Source organism: Mycteria americana, chromosome 8 (genome assembly GCF_035582795.1).
Source record: "Mycteria americana isolate JAX WOST 10 ecotype Jacksonville Zoo and Gardens chromosome 8, USCA_MyAme_1.0, whole genome shotgun sequence".
Taxonomy (NCBI): Eukaryota; Metazoa; Chordata; class Aves; order Ciconiiformes; family Ciconiidae; genus Mycteria; species Mycteria americana.
The window spans coordinates 13632913-13659704 of record NC_134372.1 but is presented as its reverse complement, the minus strand read 5'-3'; the positions used below and the strand labels follow the sequence as shown (position 1 = coordinate 13659704).

Genomic DNA, 26792 nt, shown 5'->3' with positions numbered 1-26792 from the left:
CAGAGCTGTTGACCATTTTGGCTAGTGAGCTACTGATCCCATTGATAGAGCCTTCTGAACATTGCCCATGACTAAAATTCAGTGTTGAGAAGTTAATTTTAAATTAAGAAGAGATATATTACTAAAGCACATAAAAATATAGGAGAAAACAACACTTCAAGGACAACAGCGGAAATAAAGAACACCATCACTACAGCATCCCCATGCTGCTGGTTCCATATCACTCCAAGAAATTTCACACCAATATTTTGATGCCTTTTAATGGGGACAGAGAAAAGTTTTTCTAGGATTTCTTTAAGAAATTTGATACTTGAGGTGAAACCAAGACAACCTGTTCTGCAGTCTTGCATACCCAAATCCAGACAAAAACCCATGCGAGCAGTTGTAGATCATAGGACTGAAGCAGCCCTGGATGGATTTTTTACAAACTTTCAATAATGGCCTATTTTTTTCACCCACTGCTCTGTTTTCGTGTTAACAATAAGAGTTGGACTGATAACAAGTTCTTTTGGGAACACAACCCTGTAAAAACAGGTCACTGATGAACTGTTCCTATGATGAACCAGGAATTGGCTCAAACTATCTCACCCTCTCTTTTCAAATAGCTCGTGTTCTTCCCATCAGCACCTATCACCACAAACACCAGTAGTTTGTTTCTTTCTAACTGCTAGCGATTTTCTACATTGGTAAGTGTCTGGCTTCTTCTAATTAGGGCTGTTTCTGCCCAGTGTCCTTTTGAATCCTAAAGGAAAATGACGTGAAGCTTTATCGGTGACTTTTATATGGAAGAAGTATTTAAAGAAGCCAGACACTACGGCAAGGAAGCCAGTTGTTCTTATCATGCACAAATTTTTTTTCCTACTGAGCAATATTTTTGTTTGTTCAAAGCAGGATTTGTTTGTTTGTTTACTGTAAATATCTGTCACATAGCAACAGAAATATTACTAAATAATAATACGTATAATGTTAAGCTCCTGGGTCTAGAAGCTTTTAATGAAAAAAACCACATGTTCCTGATAAAAAATAATAAATAATGTCACCTTTTCTTTTTACATTAAAAGTATCTGTACATGATTACACAATATAACAAAGTACAATTTTATTTTCTAGGCTCAGGGTGGCATCTCTGGGTTAGATCTTCATCTAAAAAGGGTAGAGGCTTGTAGTCTTGATCCTGCATATTTCCCACTGCATGAAAAACATTTTCCCAAAGTTGCGAAGTTTACAGCCTTGCCTACCCTTTCCATGCAAAGGTGGAAGCAGCTCACAAGGAACATAGCAACATCTACATGCAGGAAGCAGCTAAGGACTGAGATCTTTGCAGAGATGTGCATATGGTGATATTTGAAAGTCTTGAAATTTCTTGCCTCAACTGGAAAAGAACAAAAAGAAATAGAAAAATAAAGATGGAAAATGTAAGTAGAAGTCTGTCTTCCTAATGTAGCTAGAAAAGTTTTTTAGATGGTGTATTTTTCAAGATGGCACTTAGTGATCTATTACAGACTGACTCTGTCTCTTGGCCAACCTTTCTTCTTGGTAAGAATGCCCAAAGTTTGCTCAGATGAGGACAGCACTGGCAGCTTGCCTGGGGTTTGAGGGCCACATCCCGTCCGTTGGCCTCCAAATGGCAGAGGATGGCCACTGTCTTTTAGCAATTGGGCTGGAATGAAGCGGTGCTTGCAGGGCCTTCTGTTAGCGGTGAAATGTCTCTGTAGGTCCCACTCCAGCTTGTCAGGCACTATATACACCCTATGAGTCTTCTACCAATGAACTTGGCCAGGAAACACAATAAAAGCATTTACAAAGAAAGCTCTGCAGGGTAGGGTGAATCAGCAGCTCATGCTGACCTTTCACCAGTAACTATAATCAAAGGGCAAACATTTCCTCTTATTTTGCTAAAGAAAACGTAGTGCTGTTTCTCTCCTGACATCATCTGGTCACCGGCGGGCAGGATCTTGCACAGATAAAGCAGGCTTTTAGTCTCACATCATGTTGGACTTTAGCCAGAACTTGTGATCTTTAAGATCATGATATCACAGGACAGAGAGGTGGCTTGTACATGGATGGCAGCTGGAAAGGAATAACAGAAGTCCCTGCACTGGGTGGTTTGTATCTGTGTTGTTTCCTTACATTGACAGAAATCAGCTCACTCCTGGACTAAGGCTCTGATGCAGTCATATAGTCCAGCTGTCCTTGCAGATACAGGAAAGTGTCCTCAGTCGTTCTGCTCATATACCTTCCCATGCCCCCATCAACCTACGCACGTGCAGCTGGACATTCATATGAAGTCAGTCAGGAGCACTATGACAATGCAGATGAATGAGTTTTCATAAAGTCCTGCTGTCCGTGAATCCTTTGGGTATCCTAAAAGGAATCTGTTCCTTCAGCTGGGCCATTCTTCTTCTAGGACCGTGACTAGAAACAGGACTCTTGTGATTCAGGGTCGTTGTGGATGGGAAGCTTCTCATGTTCCTGATGCCCATTACGTAAAACAGTGTACCTGGGAGTGGAAAAACACAAAGAAACTTTTGTTAGTGCTAGTTAAAAGGGCAAGCTTATGTAAAATGAGTTCTTGAAAACCCCAAAGTACATCTTGAGACAGTACATCTTTCAAATATCCAGATCCCACATTAAGCAAATGTGAATCCCTACTTTGCTCCATGACAGGAAACCAAACCTTCAGTTTGACGCAGTCAAGGCAATCCCTGAAAACTAAGAACCTGTTGGTTTTCATGTATCTAAGGTGCAACTGGTAATGAGAGGAAAGCAGACCAAAGAACTAAGAAACACTGATCATCTGTGGGTGGACTAAGCTGAAGGCACTTCAGTTAATGTATTCAATGCAAGCATTTAAAGAATCATTTGAGACTAGCCTGGGAAGTGAATGCTGTTTAAGATGAAACCAAGACCAACATTTCAGGGTGTTTCCACTTACAAAAGAAAGTTGTCTCTGTCTATTGCAAAGTTGGGTTTAGTGCCAATTCTAGTATGTCTTATCAAATCAGTGCTGTTCAGGTTTTATGTCCTTTGGAGATATCATGTCATGTATATACCTTTCTGATATTTTTCCAGGCTTTGGGCCAGATATGGAAAAGCAGAATTCAGTTGTAAGGAATTCCACGTTATCTCTTAGCCTGTGCCTCATCTACCAGCCCATTTCCTGCTGCCCATCTCAACACGGCTTTCTGAACAGAATTGTTGATTTAGTTTGCTAATGACATGCAGCTCTTTTCCCTACGTGGTGTGCAATGCTTAGTAGAAGTAAGCAGATCTGAGGTGATAGCAAAAATGTTGGCTAACTGGACTAAAACTGATTTAGCACATCTTTTAGAATTTCACATCTAATCATTCTTTCTTGCAACCCCCCTGAAGGGTACAGAGCAAACCAGGTATCTTCCCTTGGCAGTCCATTTCATTTAAACTAAAGCTGAACCAAACCATCCTTTGAGTAGGTCCAGAAGTAGGAAGCTGCAAAAAAACCTGGAAAAACATATTTTTCCCTAGTCCAAATGCATATTGGGGAAATCAGGTCTCTGTTAAGTCTTTCCTCTCCCGAGTGTTTAGAGATGTAGATATATTATATCTCTTAGTAACAAACATCCAAGATATACCTGAAATATCTGCATCCCAATAAAGATTAAAAAAAGAAAAAAGCTTAAGAAAATAGATGAATAAATCAGTTCTCCTGCTGTTAGGAGAGGAAAAAGAAGTACTATCAGCCTCAGGATTTGTTTGAATAATCATTGGAAAAAAGGTCTGGAACTCCTCATTGTCTACATATTCAAAAACTGATACTATGACATCGATTTACTTGGCATGATTAATCTGGATGCATCTTTCTCCATTGAGTATACCTGGGACTTAGGCTCCTAATTAAGGTGCTTACAATGCCACTGAAATGTTTGAAGTAGGTGATCTGAATATCCTACAAATGATGTATCTGTTAGTTCCCATAGATCAGCCATGGTATAAACTATATAAAATGAAAGCCAGGTATAAAATGAAGGCCAGGGTATAAACTGTACTGCATGTCTGAATTTGCCCTGGTGAATATTCCTGGAGGACTTTACCCTCTAATGTACTAGATGGTGTTTTTCAACATGGTCAGGTTTGGTTGCCTTAATACAGGTCCATCAAACATACTCCCTTAGTACTCCATCACTTTAAATAATGATCATAAATTTCAAAAAATGTGCTAGTTCTACCAACAAGATACAGACTTGATGTAAGAAACAAGAAAAGACATTTTGCATCTAACACTGAACAGACACTCTGATTAGATGGCCATGAAGCATACAAGTCATAACGTAATTTTAATTTTATATACCAAGTCAGACATGGCACATTGCGTGAGGCAATCCACCAAAGAGACCTCTAGCATGGCAAAGTCTCTGCTACAAATGGTGATACAGAGCCAGGAGACCCCCCCGCTCTGTGAACAAGGCAGACATAGTCCAGAGCAACTCAGGACTTGCTCAGAAGCACAACAGACAGGCACCGAAAGCTGACTGCATACAGGATATCCAAAGAGCCAAACCTTTCTTCTTCTTCTTCTGCAGTAGTCAGAAAACAGTTGTGCAAGATCAGCAATTTAGCAGGTGATGCCGTTTGTTACAAAGATGCGTTAAGCTAAGAGAAGTCATTAAGGTGTCCCAGGATCTCCTGTGGCACAAAGTGTCTGTCTGAAGCCTCTGGCAGTTAGCTCAACACTTCCAGCTGTTTACCCTGTGGGGAAAGAGGACTGGTAGGAGAGGAGGAAAGAGCATTCGTAGGCAGGGTGCGAAAGCTGCACTGCAGGGGTGATGGCTTGCAGGGGTAAGTGGCACATCATTCCCAAAAATCTTACCAACATCTCCAGGAAACTGTTAAAGGAGTCCTCCACTGACGGGCTTTTGTGTTACCAGGATTTTTTCACATACTGTAGTTTTTCCCTTCAAATGAAAGTTCAAAGCTACCTCTAGTTACAGGGCACCAATTTAGTGTCAGGTAAAAGACGGGATTATAACAGCCCTGCTTTTTTTCACACCACCATGTCTTAACTGCTCTCTGAAAATACCATTAATTTTTCAGGCATCAGTGTCTATGGGAAGCAAGTTTCAGAGAGAAAGCACAGCTGCACCTGAAACTCATTTTTGCCCCACCTACAGGAAGGCACACCTAACCTGCCTCAGCTCTCACCCAGCCGAGAAGCCAAGCACCGCGGGATTTATTTTACCGACTGCAAGAAGGAAACAACACTCATACCCTGCATGTGTGGGCTGAATGTTTCAAGATAAATTTATCAAGTAGGTTTGAGTAATGAATACATCTGAGGAAGCCATAGTATGTGAGCAGGAAAAAAATCTAAAAGGTTTAAATGCATTAAATAAATTATCTGCAGCAAATTAGTGGCTCAGCTTTCCTGCCCATAATGAGTTCCTTCGATGGGATTTGTATACACCGGGGCGTTAAGCTACCAAGCTCAATTGCAAATAGCATCCCAGGCTGCCTCTGCATCTGACTCCTCCCAGAACTCGGGGCGAGTGTTACTGTCATTTCACCTGACAGCTTCCCTCAGATCATAAACACCGCCACCCAGCAATAAAGCCCAATAATGAAAAGGCATTACCACCTATAAAGGGACCCTGCTGCAGGCTATTCACATACTTGCCAAATGGTACTTTAATTGTGATGATGACCAATTTGGAGATAATTGCTTCTGCATCTCCTGCTGTTTCTGACAGTCCAATGGACCCTTTAATTAACTGCTTGGATTAGCTCTCAGCACAGCGGAGGGGAGCTGTGCGGTTTTACCCTCCGTAGGCCCATGACCAAGGAGCTCCAGTATTATTCTGGGAACTCAGCAAGGGCCGGGGAGAAAACACCAAGGGGATGCAGTGGCTGTTTGTAATCCTCCCACTTTCATTCCCTGCAGAGCTATCCCCCACACTAACTTCTACAATTTATTAAGGAGGCAAAGCCAAAAAATTGCTGGTCTTTGGCTTCCCCAGCCATAATGAAAAACAATCACTGTTTTCACAGTGCCTGAGGTCCCTGCTTAGTCCTCACCTGATGAGCAAACCCCTGGCATCCAGCTCTGTCCCCTGGGATCGTGCCTGTCTTGCTGAAAAGCAGAAAGCAGTGCAATTTTGGGGCAGGACACCTGGCTCTGAACACAAAAGCTAACTGCATCCATCTCCTTGGCAGAGCATGACCCAGGAGGAGAGGAAGCAATATCCTGATGGTGTGTGTGCCATGCCTCTATCAGAGCTCGCAGTCACCAGTCCACTTTCCAGAAGGGAGCCGCTGTCTGGAGACGGTGCCTGGGGTCCTTTGGACAGCGGGGAACGGACAGGAATTGGAAGGTATCTGCTCTTTCCCAAGAATGCCTCCTACCAACCCTTCATGCTTGCAGTATCTGTGTAAAGCTGCCTACACTGGTTACAGATACCCACGGCTCCTCTGCACCAGCAGAAGTGCCTGGGAAGCACAGCTTGCAGTTCTGCAGCTCTTTTACCTGTGAATTACTCCACTGGTTTTTAACCGTAGTCCTTGCTCTGAACACTCTTCTCCATTCTTCTTCCCTAAGCTCCCTGCAAACTCAAGTTCATCAGCCTGCAGGCAGTTAATGCTGGTGGCTGCCGCGAAGGGCAAGGGGCCGCTCGCAGGTACAGAAACTCTGCGAGGGTTTGGATCACATTCGTAGATACTGCTCATTAATAACAAACTGACAGAGAGCAAAGGCAGCCTTTCCCAGCTACAGGTGGATTGCTAGTGGGCTAAAGGACTTGCGTGGCAGCACCTCCTGCACTTTCCAAAGCCTCTGAACAAACACGGGGCTTGGTGTTTCCTCAGCAGCCTCTGTCCCTTTAACCCTGGCAGGAGAAATCACTTTACCTAGAGGGTCATTATAATAGCAGAGAAAAAAATGAATAAAATAAATGCCCACAACTGTCCAAGCATGGCAAAGCTTTTAGCTGGGCTGAAGGCAGATTAATGGAGGAAACCACAACCATCCTAAACCCGCTGTAGGTGCACTGTCTTTGCTCTCTGTTTAGTAATCTTTTCCTAATACACCTGTTTACAATATTCATTGCTTCCATTTTTGAACTGGCAGAAGGTGATTCCTGTTGTCCTCACATTCACTGGAGACTGAGGTGAGGTTTTGCAGCTGTCTCTGGACTGGGTTGGGAAGGGTTTGCTTTTAGGTGGGGGGGTGGGATGGGGTACCAGGAGCTGTTAACTCCCTGCTCCCCAGGACTTTTGCCACCTAAATCTACTCCCCCTCTGCCTGGAAAATGAAGGACACGTTGTCACCAGGTAGAGAAGAGATTTTGCACACACATTCAGACACCAAGAGGTCACTGTTGCTGCAGAAGTAGGTGGATGTGTGCATTTATAGTATATATGTCTGTTACTGGTACTGCCAGGATAGCTTGGGTCTCAGCTGGGTACACAAATGGCGTCGAAGTCTGGAGAAGTTTAGACATGAACTATACAAAAAGCTGATAAGCACCAAGTTTCATTGTATTTGCAATCTTTTTTATAATCTTTATAAATGCAGAATAGTTACTGCCAGAGTTTCTAAATACCCCCTGGTAATGCAAGAATAGAAGCTAAAAACCTTGTATCAAATTATTTGAAATAAGTGCTGCTCTTAGCTGTTCACATGAAATTGTTTGAAGTCTGTAATATACTCCACCACTGGCTGCAGCAGGGACCCTACAGATGTGCTATCCCGTGAGAGACTCCTGCTGACCCCACACTCACACAATTAGGAAAATCACCCCTATGAAATGAAACTGTGGTCCTCGGACATCCCTGTTCTGGGATTTGGGGTTTGTTGTTAGCGGTTCATTAGTGACTCCCTACTGGACTGATGGAGGGAACTTGGCCATGGCAGAGTCGGGCAGGGAGCAAGTTTTAACTGTGACACTCTTAAAAAATGGAAATATAAGAAAAGAAATAAATAAGAAATAATAAGAAATAATAAGAAAAGAAATAAAACTGCAGGGTTTGTGGCACTGAAAGTTTTCCTGAGTTTGTGCCAGGTCCTAGGAATTTGTCTTTTAAAAAAAAAAAACTAAAAAGCAATAATTCTGTAAAAATGACAAGTGAAATTTTTCATTTAAGGCATTGCAATTTGTTGTTGTTGTTTTTGGGAAGTGTCCTTTATTAATATTTTTATTTTAACTTTTTTTTTTTTTTGTCTACTGCTTGCATTCCAAATGAAAGATTTCAAATTAAACCAAACATTAAATGTCAACAAAACCAAAACTCTGAAAAGTCTAAATCTATGCATGTTTTCCTGACAGTAGCACACTGTAGTCCAAACTAAAGCAGAAATCTGTTGTGCTGAGCTCTGGCAAGCTCCTTTTGAAAACAATGCATGCCCTGAAAAAATGTACAGGCTAATTTAGTTTACAACTAGGAGATTTAATAGGTTGGAGTGCATGTTTAAGGGAGGTCAGAGCATCTGAGAAGCATGCAATTATAAAGACGTACTTGCTAGGTCAAAAATAATGAGTTTTAGGCTAAAATCAGAGTGGTATAGAAAATGCTTTTCCCGTTCTCCAAAAGTTTTCACAGTTTCAAATATTTTCCCCATTTCTGATTTGGAGCAAGTCTGCAACTTCTCACGAGACAGAAAAGAAAAAAAAGAAAAAAGAGCAGTCTCCAATTCATGTTCAAGGCCTTTTTCTGCCTTTTATCAAGGTGACTGATCTAACCACTGTGATATTGACAATTTTGTATGAGTGAGCACTCATCCGCCTGTCTTTTTCATTTTCTCCTTTTTCCAGTTGTTGATTGCCAGCACTCCAAATGAAACATTTCAAAATAAGTTTCTTCCTTCATATGCAACTAGAAACTCCCTCCAGGTCCCCAGAAAACTTCTCAGTAACAGCTTTTGTACGACCAATTTGCATCGTTGAAGGTTGTGACAATGGTTGCAGAGGCAACCCAGAAAACATGAATATTTCCAGTTATTCTTAGTGAACACAATCAACTTTTCCACTGCTCTCCCATTCCTTCCACCTTCGGTTCTGCTCCCAGTGGCCTCAGACAGGCGTCCTGCACCTTTGCATCTCATGCTCCGCTATTTACTCTGAGTTTTGCCTGCAAAATTCTGATGACCCCACGGTTGTGCCACAGCCGTGGCACATAAATGATGCCAGTTGCTTTGGTGCAGAAGACCAAAGCTTTCAGCCGTAGGAGAGCTGTAAACTATGTTTCTGAGCAGCGCATCAGCAGCACAGCCCTCAGACTGCCCACTGAGTGAAGAAGATCTGCCACAAGTGGCATGGTGAGGTAGCCTGGGTAGGACATATGCACAAGGAGATGGGAGGGCCAGGAATTAGAACCTGGATAATGGCCAGAACTGGAGAAACAGCGACTCCTTCAATCTCAACAAAGAAACCTTGACACTGTGTCTGCTTTCATCTGTGTTCAGACCAGATCCTGAAGTCTTGATGTGCAAATAGTGGGGCAGGAGATCTCAGAAATAAAATACTGTAAAGGAGTTGAAGTGCAAAGAATTGTCTCCAGATCCATCACACACCTTGCAAGACAATGAAGCTGGGAAAGTGAAGCCTGGAAATCTTTTATTTCCAAGAAGGAAGGCAAATAGGTGATGACCTCTCCCAGTTACATCACAAAACCTCGTTATTTGCAGAAGCACCCAGTAAACGCTTGTTGGGACTAGAGGAAGACAAGATGTTACTATGTAAGATGTGATAAACTGTGAAGATTTAAGTTTTGCTTGAGCAGAGAGTCCCATTTCTAATAATGGAATCTACCATTATTGAACTCAGCTACCTAAGATGGTTTGCACATAGGTAGAACCTGGCTGGAGCCACATTTTAAGTGGAACAGAGCTTCCAAATTGAATAAAGAATTGAAACTTTTCTTAGATTTGAAAATTGTGTTGGTCCACAATTTATCTTTCCCTGCATTTTTCTTTCTCTCACAGCTGCAAAAATCTTCAGTGGTTTCCCATCTGGAATATATGCAGCACCACTATTGTCGCTTCGCACTCAATATAGTGTCCATTTCTCAAAGCTCCATTTCTTTCAGATGGACTTACAGAGAAAGAATAAATAACTCTCTTCAATATCAAATTGGGATTACAGTTAACAATCACTTGGCAGACCAGCGTAGGTTATTTTAATGAACACATCATTCTGAAATAAGCCTTCCACCATCTGTTCAGTCCCATAATTATAAATGCAAACATCATAATTCATAAATGCACTATAAAAGAGAGGGAAAGAGAGAACAGCTTAATATGACTGTTTGTTAGTTATTCCAGACAGTGATGCATCTGCTTACTTTATTCCTGTTTCAGGAGCAGGTAGAAAACAGTCTTTTAATTCCGTATTTTATGGCAGTCACTAACCCACAGTAAATGATTGCCTGTAGATGACAGAGATGTCGTTAAGTGCAGTACAGTTTCTAGTTGGCATCATTATTTACCCATGTCTACGATGGAAGCGCCCAAGAAAGACCATCCTGAATCCACAGTGGGCCAGGAATAAACTTTGAGCATGTTTTTCAGAACAGCAGAAAAGAGCCTTTGGCACTGGGGTGCCCTCCAGGGTTACAGGAGCTAAGGGTAAAGATGACAATGCTATTGTCTCCCTGAAAAGATGCTTTTGACATTTTGGAAAACTGGGAAATCTTGGGAAACAGTCAGAAAGTTGAGAGGACTGTAAACATAAAATCCAAGAATCTCTGGAATTTGCCATTTTAATCCGTGACTTTTTTCATTTTGAAAGAGGCAAAAAAAAATTTTTTTAAAATCTTAAATACACAAAATGTCAAAATGAAATGTGAACAAAATGTGTTGTTTCATTCCCATTTTCTGTTGAAAAAAAAGAATACACATAATCCAAATTAAATGTATTTTCATGAAACATTTGATTTTAATACAGCTGCATATTTAATTTTCAAAAGGTCAGTGCAGAATTGTCCCTCTCTCACAATTACCAGGTTCATAGACTCCATAAAATTAAAAGCTTTCTAGTAACTCTGTAACTGCTGCGCTGAATGACTCATGCTTCCAGCCACTAAAGTGAACTTCCACATTTGGCCATCAGTAGAAAATCATTATAGCAGGATAAGAAGAATACCCCCTACCTACTCAACGTGATTTCTGGGGCAAAATGGAGCCAGAAATTACAAGCTCGTTCTGTCTTTTTGTTGATGTATCAATATTGCAGAACAACGTAAATCGATTTCATATTCAATGCTGCAAAACTAGCAATATATCTAATACTTCTAGAACGAATAGCTCCTGTTGTTTCTCTGCGAGTTTCTCATTTCTTCCTGTTTCTGAGATGAGCAAGATACTTGCAAGATTTCCTAGCAATAAGGTTTAAGCTTATTGTGTATCGTCCTGGTGCTGCATCTCATTGACCTGCAACCCAGAGGAGACCAGCACGTTATCGAAGGTGAGTTTACTAACGGGAGGCCTTTCACTGCACCTGCGCATGACTACTGTGATCTGCTTTGTCCAATAGAAGCCAATTCAGAGAGAATTTCTCTTCTAAATGTATGGGAAACCAATGAATATAAAAAGAGTGCATGAATTCAGAAAACACAATGAGAACTGCTCCAAGAGAACTCCCTCAAACATCAGATATATTCCTTTAACTCTGTAGAGATACAGTTAATGTTTGTCTCTCGTGCGCTTTCAAGCACAGGGCTCCCACCCAAGCGGGCTGGAGGAAGCTGGATTTCAAACCAGATGAACCCAGGCGTGGGGATGGTTAAGCCGTCATTATGGCTGGCTGCTGCTTCTGCTCGGGAGCTGAGTTAGTCTGGATGGCAGACGAATGTCTCCATCCCCTCCTCCTATGACTATTTCTCTTCATTGCAAGCGGACAGCCTGCAGAGCCCGTAAAGATACGGTATGATTATCTGAGTAAAGTGGCTGGGGTAGATGATTTACTAAATCACCTGTTGGAGCTCTGGTGGAGAAACAGCTGACCAGACACGGTCGGTATCTGTCTGTCCCTTTACAGCCAGCACCAGGAAAGCACAGTAGTGTGGCAAAGAAAACGAAATCCATCCTCTGCAACCAGCCTTACAGCAGGGACCTTCCTTTGCCTTCAGTGTCTTTTATTCCAATCTTGGGGAGCGATCATCATTTCTCCCTGTGTCCACCTAGTCAGTGGACTTGATGTCTCAAGCAGCATCAGCACCAAAGAGAAAATATTCCAAAATTCTTAAAATGCGCTAGACACTGTCCTAGTCTTACTATTTAATTGTTTTTTTTTAAGTGAAGAGGAGCCAATATCAGTGGACCATTCCTCCTTAGAGATGATGTAGTCCTTTGGGAAAACATGGGTAAAATCCACAGAAATGTCATCAAAAGTTCAGTTTTCCCATTGCAGCTGGATGGTGAAAATCCAGATCTCAGGAAAACATTTGGATTGCTAAATTATTTACATGGATATGACAGCAATGTTGATTTTAAAGTCCTTTGTGGTCAAATGTAAATACAAATTTGTCTCTATCTCATGACAAGTGTTTATTTTTTTCCACTCTTGAGCAGTTATGCTGAATATCTTAATTATCTTTAAATCAAATAACGTTGTTCAGACCTTGTGAGCTGGAATTAAGCACTCATCATTCGTTACTAAATTTCAGTTAGAGGTTTTAGAAACAGCTGTCTCCAGCCCACATAATCCAGCCTTCAGTACATTTTGTAAGACTTCTACATGCCTCCTCAGATTTAAAATTAGCAGACAGTTCTCCAAGTAAGCAAAGCCCTCGAGTGAGAGAAACATACCGCTGGAAAAAAAAAATTACTTTCTTTGTATCTGACAAGTCACAGAAAACAAAGATAGCATCTATCAATATGTTTGTTTCTCTCCTTTCTTTTTCCTTTCTTCCATCATTCCTGAAGGATGTTTTCCTCAGCTGAAGCTCGCCTGTTCTCTCACTCTTACAAGCCAGCTCTGGCTGCGCTTGCTCTAATGACCTGCAGCTCCAGGACAAGTTCCCAGACCATCTCAGTCAGACATGGGCCAAGGCATTCCCATACGGTACCAGGGAAGTCGCTGTAGCTACGCGAGGGATGTCCTCACCTCCAAACGCAGAGGTGTGCAGATAATGCCTAGGGGATATGTGACCGCACTGACACACAGGCACTCCTGCTTTAGGTTGATGTACAATAGAAATGTTTCATAGTTTTTTCTGGCAAAACAAAACCAAAATCCCCTCCAGTTCATTTATTTTTCTGTTTACAGTAGAAGCATATCTTTTTTAAGGAGGATGTTTAACTCCTTTTAAAAGTGCAGGCAAATAATGAACCGAAATATGATTTTGAAATAAAATGTCAAAACACTTCAGCATCTTGTTTCCTTTTCATTTTCTCCTGCTGAAAACATTTGCTGAATTTGACCCAATCAGTTTGTTTCCCTGGAACTGCAAGTGCTCATTGCATCTTCCTTTTTTTAATTCTTTTTATTGCCAGGCTCTATTAATGAGTTTGGTCTAAGAAAAAATATAGAACCCATTTAAGCTACTTTAACTTCAACAGCTAATCCCAGCACACTGGTCCTTTGCTCAGAAGACTCTTTTTCCATGAATGGAGGAAAATCATACTGGTCTCTCTGGTAGAGTGCTGAACACAGCCCTTCACTTGACACAGGAAATAGATTGGATAGAGATTGATTAATGAAGATAACTAATTAGGAGCCTGGCCTGAGTCAGCCAAGGCATTTCACATAGATTAGCAAAGAAGCAAAGAGTCGAATTCAATAAAAAATAGGGCAGAAGGAACACATTTTTGTATGTCATTATCTCTGGGTACTGGCTAAAACCTTTTGAAGTCTCATTGTTGTATTGAATAATAACCTCTTAAGATGATAATTACATTCTTGATAGACATAAGAAGTTAAAAACAGGAATATGACTGCAGATACTTTAATGCTAAGCAAATGGGCAAGTGCTAAATATGTGCTAATAAGAACAAAGATCAGCTAAGTTCTTCAGTGAGCTATTTTAAGGAATTGTTGACAGAAGATTACCAGGGACTCAGGACACCTCAAGACTGCAGAGGTGGCTATTCCAACAATTCCTGTTTGATTGTGGGCAGACCGTGCCATTTCTCTGAGCCTTCTTTCATTGTGGATAAAATAGAGGCAATAATACTTCCTTTGCATGCCTTGTCTGTAGATTTTAGCCTCTTTGGAACAAACATTGTGTCATTTCAGATACGAATAGTGTCTGGTACAACTAAATCATAGTCTGGTTCAGGGCTGTGGTGCTCCAGCAGCAGCAGTCAATCACTTATATAAAAATAGTTTGTTTCAATTTTAAAATGTCAGAAATGCTTTCCAGGACAGAACAACCTACAGCTGTAGGAAAGGTGTTTTATTTATTGAAGAACTTCTTTCCTCTACTAAATCCTTCGCACCCTCAGAAGCTGGGAGCATCTTGTCTCTGGATCACTGACCGTAATGATGCTCTCAGGCTGGCAAAATAGAAACAGGGAGATGACTGGGTTTGGTTTGGACCTCCCGTTTCTCATTGCATGGTCACAATAGTTAGAGTCCACCTTTCCTCTGGTTCTTTTAGCAATGCTTACGAAAAGGCTGAAGCCTCCCCATGCTGTAATGGTCACACTGCAGCTCTGCAGGGCTGTGCTTGTGATGCTGAGCTGGTGTCGGGACGGGACACTCCCTTGCTCAAAGCAGCACCCACCGGCGGCTGTCCTCTTTTCTGCTGACCACTTAATACCGCTGTCCTGTTTTAAACTTCAGCACCTCAGTTTTACCTGACATAATTTCAGACAAGGGGAACGGCTGAGACTGGCCAGGCACCGTGCCTGTTGGCCCTGACCCACACTGAACAGGTTTATTTTCCATTGCCTCCAGTGGAGATTGCTCTGAAAGTCCATCTGATCTTTGTCACTGTTGGCCAGTTATTAATTGTAACATGGATGTTGCTAAGATATGCCCGATATTTTTAATAACTTTTTAAGTAAGAACAGCAACCACTCTCTGAGTGGGGCCTGGAAGAGGCGAGAAATACAGGACGTGATCCCTTGAGCATATACGTTTGTGACTGTGTTTGTATAGCTTGAGTATCTTCCTGCCTGCCCACTTCCTAGCTCTTGTCTTATGAAACCGAACCTTCCGTAGCAAGCAGCTGAACAGGTTAGATTTTTTGGCATAAAGCAGTGTCACCATTGAGAAAGTTAATACTTTGGGAGCTGGTTACCAGATCTCCTCCATGAGCCAGAATCACTGAGCTGCTGATGGCTCGGTGGCTTTTCAGACGTGAGCCAACAATGCTCAAGTGGACGTTAAATAAACCAAATAACCACATACCCAAAACACACCATCACTGTTGTCAAAGTTGTTCTCTGCTGTTAGCCTGACCCAAGCAACAATGCTCAACTGAGAACAAAGTGTCTGTTTCCCCGGGAGCTGATAAACTCTCATTGCTGTTGCCCCTGTGCTCCCATGGCCCGATTGCATTTTCCCTTTCATGCTCGAGCAGGTGCCTGTGCTTTCCAGAGCTGTAAAACATGGCAGCTTTCAAACAGCAAAACTCACTTCAACAATAATCATTTTTAGCAGTTACCATTAGCAGTTTTGATCCTGCTGGAACAATAGCTGCCACGTTTCTCCAGCACATCCCAAATGCATCTCACTCTCCCCTCACCAGAAAGATTAGCAGTTTGTATCTCACCTCTTCCTGGGTGTAAGGATGAGAATCACAGACACCCCTACGTGGAAAAACACCCGACTCAGGATGTGCGAGGGATGCAGACTCTCTGCTCCCCTCGGCCCCGTTCATGGAGACCTGCTGGGGCACCGGCACCCCCAGCTCTCTCCCCACAGCTCCAAGTGCTGAGCAGCACTGTGGATCTTAAACAGAAAGAAGATGCTAGCTAATGCCCCTCCTGGCCCTGCTGGAGGGGTTGAAGACCCCCCTCTCCTTGGTTGCTGAACGTGACTATTGCAAAATACCAGCATATCACGCAATAGTTTAAAAATAGGCCTGCTTCACTTTTTGTTTAGAGCTGCTGAGACAATGTCTGGAGAAGCAGCCTTGGGTCTCATGTCAGAGTGAACCAGGGGATGAAGAAGGCATCACCAGGAAGGTCCCCAGGCACCTGGGCTGAAAGGTACTTTTTCCTCATTCTAACAAGCCCAATGGAGGCATTAGAGATATGACAGAGATTATCAGCTATCCCATGCCACCTCTCTGCTGATACAGGGCTGTACCACTTGCCATTACTTTATCCAGCCTAATTTTAGTCATCCAAAGGGTGTTTCTACAGTGGTTCCCTCAAGAGACTACTTCATGTGCTAATAGATGTCATCATTGACTGGCTTTGCTGACAGTCATCTTACATATGCTTGTCCTATCTCCCAGCTTGGAGTCTTCTCTTTTCCCAGCCTCCTTATGGTTCCATCTTTCAGCTGCTTGACCTGAATGATGTCTGTAAGTTTCCCTATTTTCCACTGCAGGACGTCCTGCTCGACTTTAGCAAAAGGCCTTGGACTTTGGACATTATGAAAATAAATGTGACAATGACTGGTGATGAAAAACATGAGATCCACACAGCAACCAAGATGATGGAGGCAGTCCAGAAATGTTGACTTCTTCCATCACAGATTTGCAACTTGTTAGTGTTATAATAGTTGATGTTTCCACAAGAGAAACAGAAACTTGGACACTGAGGGACAGAAACTAAGCTAACTTTAAAATCAATGAAGGAGCTATTTGTTTTCAGGGATCTAAATCCATTTGCTAATTATAAACACCAGGGTAAACAAGTAAGCAAATGAGTGAGGCCATTCAATGCCATGCTGTGGAAGACGGGCACTTTCCCCTTTTTCTCACATTAACTCTGCATTTCCATTTCTCTGTCATTAATCTTAAATTTGGCACTACATTATATGCTCTAATTACCTGCAGATTTTGGCCTACAGTTCGTTTTTGCACCATAATTAATGCAACATTCATAAGAGGCCCAAATCTGATAATTAGGAGAGTACTTGGAAGTGCTCGCTTATGTTAGAAATACACAGCATCACATTAAGAGTAGTTTATAACTACCCGCAGATGGGATAGCTCATAATAGGCTTCTGTTTTTTAAGTAAGGTGTTTCAATTGCTGAAGTACAAGCAGGATCAATTAAGAATATTCAAATGGAAGATAATGAATGTTTTTTTATAAATGGAGATCTCGCAACTGGCATAATTAGATCTTTCATCTGCTAGGAAAAAACCACAAGCCATTCATCAAAGCTGTGGAATGAAATAGTGGCAAAAACACTTGGAGCTGTTTCCTTGTGCAATGGAGACACCACAATTTCCAGATGTATTGCAGACCAGCAGCCGTGAGCCCCAAGACTGACTTTTGTTTGTCAGGCTTCAAACATGTGCCACAGTTTCAGAATTGCAGCTATCTGGGAAATGGGTGGCTTTTCTGCAGTTAAATATCCAGTGAAAAATGACGATTGCAGTTTGTTGAAATCTTCTGGCAAAAAATTCTTCATCATTTCATGTGTCTACTTTATGTGTGCAATAGCAGAACTTTTTTGTGTCAAAACAAGACTTTCTATAAAGAATTATGTGTTTTATAACAAAAGTCTAGCATATGCACATTGTTAATGTCAGTCACTAGTTTAAGTTCCTTTCTGAATAGCAAACTATCACAAACTCCCTCACAGCGTCTGGGGCTCACGCATGTTCCCTCCTACTCTACAGCCTGCCGGCAAGTTTTCTGGTCAGCAGGGTACATATCATCCTTTCCTGCCTCTGGTAGGGCCAGTTCACACACATGCCCATGCAATGTCTATGGTTTTGTATCCTGGTAACTTCTGGATATCCTGGAAGTGGTGTTGTGAAGCTGTACATATCTTAATGCACCTAACAGTAAGATCCGAAAATTGTATTTTCGGGTAACAGAACAATGACACAAAAATTAAATAACAAAAAACAGCATTAAGATCAAAATTAATAATAAAGATCCTTGTTGGTGCCTTTAACATCCCAACTACTATCTACTTTATTTTAGGTTAAGTTGTAGTAAGTCTTACTAACTTAAGGTAAAGTTTCTTCGGCTACAGTAGCTGCTGCCTTTTCTCGGCTATCCATCCTGCCTCCGGGAAAGGACAGGTCAGATAGCAAACACCATGTTTCACCGTGTTGTGTTGAATGGGAGTTGCCACTCCTCTTGCCTTCTTCCTCAAGGTTTTTCAATTAATATTTCTATGATATGCATTAAATAGCACATTCCTGACTTTAGACTGCTTCTCTCTTACAGCCCACGGGATACGAATTTGTAAAACTTTATACGTCATATTATGAAAAATATTAACATGGCAAACTTTTGAGCTGTGCTTATAACTAGTCTTATATTGTAAGCATTTTATTAGGATTAAATGTCATATCACAGATGGTGACATTGGAAGTGGGTGCTTAATTTGAGTAACATCTCCATATTCTCCTCCGTACAGCCTTGGTTTGATAAATGCACACTGTGTTTCCCCCAGTGCACTAAGGGCAGCAGCAGACCCTCCATGCTCCCCATCCTACTCTGTCCTCCTATATACACCCCATTTGCAAACATGAATTCCCTGCATCACTTTCATAGACAGTTGCTCCTCATTTTTAGCTTGGTTAAAACCAATACCAAAATAAGCCAATAAGTACATATTGCTTGGTGGCTGTGTTTTCACTCCCGTTGTTCTTCAGGAAGGATGATGCTTCCTTTGCTCATCCGCCTTCCCTGCCAAGAGCTATTTCACAGCTAGGTTAGATTGTCTTCAGGAGTGTGCTGGGGAGGACAGGAGGTGCCTTTGACAGCTTCTTCATTTCAATATGATTCAGAGGTTGCTAAGTCCCCATTTTCTGTTAGCTATATCCCCAAACATCCTGTGATGATAGCCTGTTATCTGACTTCAGCCTTTCCAATCTCAACAGGAGTGGTTCCTGGACATCTGCTAGTGAGGATCTCGCACGAGTGATGCCAGCTACTGCTCCCTTCCAGGCTCAGGGACCCTCTGAACTTCTGTGTGCAAGAAGGACCTAAGGAAAACATCTTCTCATCTGAGCATCACAACAAGCAAAACCTCATCTCTTCTGAAGATGTCCAAAAGAAACATGTCAAGTTCAGTCTGAACGTTTGAATACACCATGTCCAAGGACGCTTCTCCAAGTGTCAGGAGAGGCAAAAATCAGAAGAGGAAGGAGCATAGCTGTAAACAGTTTCTAATTTTTGAGAGGGTGAGAGGAATCGAAGAAACTAGGGAGCATAACCAAAGCAGATATTTATTCTCTGGTGGGTTTCATAAAGTAAAAAGAGCCCTAGGCAATCCCTTTTGAGATCCTCTGTTCCACAAGTGCCTTGTAGACTGGAACATGACACTTAAGAGCTGTATTGATCAATGTATTGATTTTGATCATAGGAGGAGGTAACTAGTGTAATCAAAATATCTAGCAATCACCTGGGAGAAACACACACAATAATCACTGAAAAAGTCATATTCCTTCCCCTGCTGACACAATTAAATTTTCAGTTTCCTTGCAGAAATACAAGGTAGGGAAATTAAGCTTCAGGTGAAACTAGTCATTTATTCTACTTTACATCAAGTGAAATGCTGGCAGAAAACAATTCAAAACTATTTTATGAATATTGAGTCTTTGGATTGACTCGGCCAAGTTTGAGTCCTTTAAGCATATGTGAAGCTCTGGAGTTTGTTGGAATGGGTCTGTGGAATGTATCTTTTCATTGGCATTCAAGTCATGTGTCATAGTTACACCTGCAAGTAACAGAGAACAGCCACAGCAGTATGTGGTACCTAAATCTGAATGCTAACTGTCAAGACAGATCATAAATATACTTGTCATTTGTGCTGTGGCAATAGTCATTTTATGTTTTAAATATCATACAGATTCAGAATCAAGAGACTAATTTGCTTCCGATGGGACAGGTAAGCCCAAAGTCACCAAACCTTGTGGCAAATTCTGGTCTGCAAGATCAGCTTTTTCAAAGTCTCATCACTTCTTAGCACAGGTACAACCATTCTCCACAGCACAAGTAGTTCAGAAAGCACAAGAACCCAAGCACAGGTGCCTGGGAAGAAGAGTGGATGTCCCAGCAAGCCTCAGGTGCAAAATCTCCCTTCAATCCACAAATGAAACCTCTATCTACATGAGAATTGCTATTAGCTTACTTAAGGAATTTCTTTATAGTCTATCCAGCACAAGAAATATCAGTATCTTATTTAAACAAAGAATGTTTAAAATGTAAAACCGAAAACAGGCATAAAGTAAGCAAAACTCCATCTGTGGTTTTCCTCAGTTTATGCTGGTTTAGGTCCTTCAGCCTGAGCCAACAAGGTTGTATTGGTCAGGTCTGCTTTACAGGGTGGGACCTTGACCATGTCCTTGCAGCGTTTTCCCTGAAGACATCTGCTTCGCTGGCTGAGCTCTGCCCCGTCTTTGTAACTAACGGCATCTCAGAAGCTCTTGCTGCCCGAGGGATTCCCAGACTGAAGGAGGATGTTTAAAGAGAAAATGCTGCTCCGGCAGTCAAACACAGCTATGAAAACATGCTAAGAACATTCAGATAAGGACTTAAACTTTTTTTGAGAGATCAGATTGTGCCTTTTTGTGCTGTTTGCTGCTGCAGTGAGAATATCTGCGCATGCTGCCTTGGAGGTTGATTCCTTCAGGCAGAGCTGTTTTTCCTAAGCCAGGCTAACCACAGAGGCAATTTCTTTCCCTTCTCACATAACGAATCTCTCACTGGTGGCCCCAGCCCTTCAACCTATGGACCTGATGTCCAGAGCACCACATGTGCTCTATGCTGTACAGTAATTCAGATGCATCATTGAACCCACCGTGCTGCAGCTTTTCTGAGCCTTGGCATAAGCTGGTGGAATATCACCCTCTGTCTGTGTGTCTTCGTGTTTGTACCTGTGTGTGTAAATACTTTATTTGCATATACCTGCTCTTAACACTAGGCTACTTTTGCTAGTTTGTGATTTCTTTTGGTCCTTCTGCAGATATGAGTATCTTTCAGGGCTCACAAAACTGGCAGACCCTACCCATCCATTGCTTTATATATTGCCTTCAAATTTAAAGTGCAGAAGCAAACAAGTAAGTTCAAACTTTTGAAGGTTGTGATATCTCCTTCCTTGGTTGCTCCTGGGCTTCTGTATTTCCTGCTTCAGAGGAGACGACATAGTCTAGAAATTACTGCCTTAGCCTCTGCTTTGGTAAATAAATGTTGCTCAGATTTATGTTTGTTCCCCTTCTTGAGGAAAAGCAAAGCAATGATACATGCAGCAAATGGAACAGAAAATTGCATTTTAGCCAGCAAGTTTCAAATGTAACTGACTTAAGTTTTGGCTGAACTACAACAATCACTGGTCCATCCTCTTACAAAATAAACCCAATTTTGTACCTACAATTCTTTGTGTTACATTGAGGCAATCTAAGATGTGCTTTGCCCAATAATTTAGCAAAAGATGACACACCTGCATGATTAGCATGATATGTGCTACATGTATAAAATACAACAAGGTTTTGCCCTCCTTTTATGTAAACTCATCTCTGTTTCATCATCTGTTTCATCATCTGTTTTATCATCTGTGAAGGTGTATTAGCCCTTACAAGACAAATAATAAGAGGTGTGCTGGACTTTGCAGACATTTTTTTCTTTTTTATTTTATCAATGCTCATCCTAAATCCTTTGCTTGCACTTCTTAGAATGGTCTGACAGTACTAATTATTTTTAAAAGTGAAATTATTTATTTTAGAGCAGAGACCTCTGATTTGGCCAAAGCATATGGTTTTGACACACTGCGCCTCTAAGCCCTTTGCTTGTGCTAGTAATCACTTGTTATTTATAAGTGAGCAAACCCAAATATTTACCTTTGGGTGTCTAAACTGTGGCACTGGTTTCTATTCAGAACTGTGCTATCTTAAAACTAGTATCTGAGAACAGTATTACCTGGGAAGGACATTGTCACACCCTTGGCTAATGAGCACATTCAAGAAGTGTGATTTCAACCATATATAGCAATGAAATTAAAAGTTTCCAAACATCCCCTGTGATATTGAGAATATCAACACTGAACTCCTGGTTAAATGTTCCTGTTTCGAAGCTAGATGTGACCCTGAGAGCTCTGAGTTTCTACTCCCACTGCTCACACTAAAAGAATAGAATAGAATAGAATATTGAATAGAATATTGAATAGCATAGCATAGCATAGCATAGCATAGCATAGCATAGCATAGAATAGAATAGAATAGAATAGAATAGAATAGAATAGAATAGAATAGAAGGAATAGAATAGAATAGAATAGAATAGAATAGAATAGAATAGAATAGAATAGAATAGAATAGAATATTTTCAGTCGGAAGTGAAAATATTCTATTCTATTCTATTCTATTCTATTCTATTCTATTCTATTCTATTCTATTGTATTCTATTCTATTCTATTCTATTCTATTCTATTCTATTCTATTCTTTTAGTGTGAAAGGTGAATGGGAGGCATGAGACTACAAGTGATTGCAGTGTGAGAGAGAGGGAAGGAAATATTTTGGTTAGATTTGAACATAGGATTAACACAGAGAAAATAAAAACTAATTACTACTCTGCAGAGCAAGAAAATAAAGGAACTGTTTTGGAGGCACTAACAAAATACAGAGCAGAGAGTTATGCAGGCTAATGCCAATCTGAAGAAGGAGATGCACCTAGCCTATCCCTCTCTATTTTCTAGTATTCTCTAAACAAAAATAAATAAATGCAATTAAACTGACAAGAGAGAAGAGACCTTGGGGCTTGGAAGTTGTTGGGAGACAGCATGACAAGAGCTGAATATACCTGTCCCAGAGTTCAGTACACCTATTTTCATGGCATACGTCTTGTTGACTCTTAAGCTCACAGATAGGTGAGCTGACTTAAAACCTCCGGGCTGAGTACACCACAGTAGAGTAATGGTAAAACAAAAAGTAAAAGAGCCTCAGGAGCTCACTGCTGTCTCTGTCTTACAATTCACCAACATGGAAAGACAGAAGACTGTGAAGGACTTGGGATGCTGACGACACTGCCCCAAGGTGGCAGCTTCTCCTGCCACCTTGTCAAAGCAGCCAACCTCAACTTTCTCCATGGAGTAACCAGCCCCCAGAACGCCTCAGTAATTACCTGCATGGTCATGGGAAGGATTAGGAGACAGATGATCACAAAACTCACAGCTTTCAGTGCACAATCACACCAATTATGTCAGGGAAACACAAGATTTTTAGGATCAGACACCCTGAAATGACAAGCAATTTTTTCAGTCACGAAGGTCATTCGTGTAACAATCAGCTCACCTCCTTACTTCACCCCCAGACCATTTGCTATTGCAGACCCATCAAATGGGTTTACACATCATGATCTCCACACTGAGCTTGCAGCCAAATCTCTCAGTGTCTTCCCTAATAGTGTAGCAGAGGAGCCTAGGATGGGTTACCTGAAAAATAAGCCTTATTTAGCAAGCGGAGACGGTGATTGTACTGTCCCTGTGTTTCTAATGCAGTCAGGAAATTACTTTCAAACAGGACCACAGATCTGGTGGCTCCAGATAGACTCATCACCTCATATACCATCCAAAAAAGCAATTCAGTTACCAACATGGAAGTAATTTCAGCTGACTATATTGGTGCAAAGAGTGTTTTTCTTGCTGAGCTTTACAGCTTTGGAGTGATTGAAAAGCACTAAGCAAGAGCTCACAGTGATTAACAACAGCCTGAAAAACATGGTTTCAGCTACAAAACTTGGTAATACACTGCCACTTAACTCTGGTGGGAATTCCCAAACTGGCTGTGAACACGCCATGAGGGCACAAAACCAGGACATTGCGGTACTGAGACCTCAGGCTATTTAGGAGGATGCATGGCTTAATGAAACAGCTGTTGTAAAAAAATGAGGCTGTCATAGCTGAGAAATAAAATATGGAGAGAGGCTATCTATTGAGATCATCCATTATATAGGCATTAGGTTTGCAAAACCAGAAGCTGAGAAAAAAAAAGTATCGGGAGACCCAAGAATAGCTGCAGATTTCTGCCTGGGACACGGGTATGGCTTGAGCACATGTATAGCAAGAGAACATGACAGCTGAGGCACAAAAGGTGTGACATTGTAATAGGTCAAATGGGGATTTCTGGGCAGGGATTCCCCAGTTCTTGTAAAAAAACCCTCTAGCTTGCTTTTACTTTTTTTTTTTTTTAATTTGACCCAGAACAACTAAGCTTCTTGCTTTCTCTTTATGAGACAGACAACTTAGGATTTCTCTCCTAAAGTAAGAACTGATGACACCGATTACTGGAATTATCCTTTCATTCTGAATAGGCTAAGAAATGCTAATTTCTCCCAACCATTTCATACAGCTGATATGCCTAGAGTGTGACAATTCTGTTACACAGATAAACTGTGTTGCTATCCGAGTAAAAGATGAGAGAAATTAAGAACACACTAATCTAGCTGCTGTCTCAGAGAGGGCTTGTAAAGGAAATCTTGTGTATATTTTGGCAGTGCTTTAGCTGTGCTACCAAGCCTCCAGCTGCCAAGGTCTTAACTCCTAGCTGTTTAACAGGCAGGTTTGGCCAAAAAAATGGGTGTGTTCCAGGGGTAAACACAACCGCATTAAATAAACTTGGTTAGTGAGGCTGCCATAGCAGTGTTACTGAACAACATGTTCCTGGTATGTGCCTTCATGAATTCAGCATGTCACAGCCGCTTTGTCTAGCCAGTTTTGAATTGCTCAGTTTCATCTTCTCCAGCTGTAAATCATGTTGTTTAATTAATCTTAATTAAGTATTGCAGGCATCTCTCGAGCTCAGTCATCTCTTTATTTAATTACAGTAACATACCATATAATGTTCTCTGTTTGATGGGATGTTTTGCACAACAGTTTAATCCAGAAACTGAAAGAATTCATTAGTTCTTAGAATATGTCTCTAAATGGGTGGCCAAGTAAACTGCATGTTTGTCACAAATGCCTGGACTCATTAGTCATCCTAATCTATTGCTGATATTATATACACAGAATCAGAAACACATTGCCCGGTTCCATAGCTCTCAAATCTCTGTAGGCTCTTCTGAAGTAGGAATCAGACTAATGTTAAACAGAGAGATCTGGCATTTGTCAGCTGAAAGGCTTGGCCACAGCCCAGGAGAGTTTACAGTTTCACTCTTGTTCCGTAAACATTTACTCCCTGTGAACTGGCCCCTCTGCATCCCCTGCTATATTGTGCTATGGCCTGAGCCATCTCTCAAAAGGGACTGGCTGCCCAGGGAAATCTGGTACACCAGCACGAACTCGTGCCGAGCAGAACCAGCACCACGCAGGACCACTGCTCCTGGAAAAGCATCTCGGTGTTTGCGATGGCTTGATGGCAAACAGGACATTTCCTTCCCTAGCACCTGCCTGCATATCTTCATAGGGCCATACTAGTGTCTTTTCTCAATAAGGCCCAGAGCTGCTGGCCTCCCCCTTTTCTTTGCCAAAAAGAAGCCGGGTCAGCAAAACCCAGAACATTACAGCAAACCTCTTGCAGCAGGGACACAGCTGAGCAAAGGCAGGGGACTCCCCCAAGCAGCCTGTAGCCCCCGAGGTCCCGGGGCAGCGCGGCCCTGACGCTGCTGCGCCGCTGGGCTCTGCCCTGCCCATCAGCGTGACTTGTGGCACCCTTCGCTGTCACGCTTTTCTCACTCTGCTGCACATGGCTGTTACTCCTTCCGCAGTACAAGTGGCGGGGAGCACAACGTGAACTGCACTGGCAACCAGGCGAGGTATGCAACCCCTGCAGATCGGTTAAGACGAGCGCTTTCTCTCCACCCACCCACCCAGCCAGCCACCCAGACATATACACTCAGTCAAATACACTTTCCCGTAAAAGTACAATGCTTGCTAAAGAAAAACATGACTGGTTTGCTATCAAAATTTCCATGAACTTTCTGCTTCTTCTTGAACCGAGCAGGGAGGTTTAGATGCACCAGCAATCTTTCCATGTGCAGGACACTTGGGTTTTGCGGGTTAGGAGGCTGATGAGAACGTGATGATCCTTGGAGACTCAAAAGTAAGTACTGAGGGGGAATTACTCCAAAGCAGCATGCCGCTTTCATTCATGCTTCAGGAATCGGCTTCATCCAAATGGGGAGAAAATCCAGCTGGCCCAAAGCCCTTACAAGCATAAATGCTGGTTTTCCGGTACATATGGCAGTACCATTCAAAGAGCTATGACAATGATACTGTTTATAGCTCTGAAAATGGCGCTGCCATCTGCACCATGGTGCAGCGGTCTCATCCCCAGGACGCAACTCTGCAGCAGGACCCGTCCCATGCCCTGCTCTTCTACGTGCTCAAGTGTCCTGCTAAAACCCAGCGCAACTCCCGGGTCGTTAGCTGAAATAAACGAGAACGGAGGCGCCATTTCGGTTGAGAAATCCCTGCCATCTTAAAGAAAAGCACCCTTGAAGTTCCTGTTGTGGTTGTCTGGAGGAAGAGGCAAGGAGGTGCTGGCTGCACAGTCTTCTGCTGCTGTTGCCACAGTTGGCAGTCGGGGGAGCACCAGCCCCCTGCACGCTATTCCCTGCAAACGCTAAGGAGGCTGTTGCAGTGGTGCAAGTGGAATACAGTGACACAAGCACACGTGCACGTGCACACACACACGCAAACATGTGCCAGTCTCCTCTTCTACCCTGCGGTTTAACAGGAAAAAAAGGGAAAGCCTTCCTCTCCTGATTCCCCTCATACACTAGCACATTTTCTTTCCTTCACTTTTG

General features: G+C 42.0%; 1 protein-coding gene and 1 long non-coding RNA gene across 2 annotated transcripts in view; one reads left to right on the top strand and one right to left on the bottom strand.

The window, feature by feature from the left end:
* The first annotated feature begins 1064 nt into the window (after nucleotides 1–1064).
* LOC142413622 (uncharacterized) lies at nucleotides 1065–16789 on the top strand. Its single transcript, XR_012776864.1, has 5 exons — nucleotides 1065–1415; nucleotides 5071–5285; nucleotides 6187–6344; nucleotides 16017–16123; nucleotides 16470–16789. It is a non-coding gene; the product is annotated as an uncharacterized LOC142413622 (long non-coding RNA).
* Nucleotides 2237–26792, bottom strand: part of HTR4 (5-hydroxytryptamine receptor 4) — an 80276-nt gene continuing 55720 nt past the window's right edge. Inside the window, exon 6 of the mRNA XM_075509927.1 lies at nucleotides 2237–2500. Coding sequence (XP_075366042.1) covers nucleotides 2416–2500 — 85 coding nt within the window. The 3' untranslated portion in view covers nucleotides 2237–2415. The remainder of the gene's footprint in view (nucleotides 2501–26792) is intronic.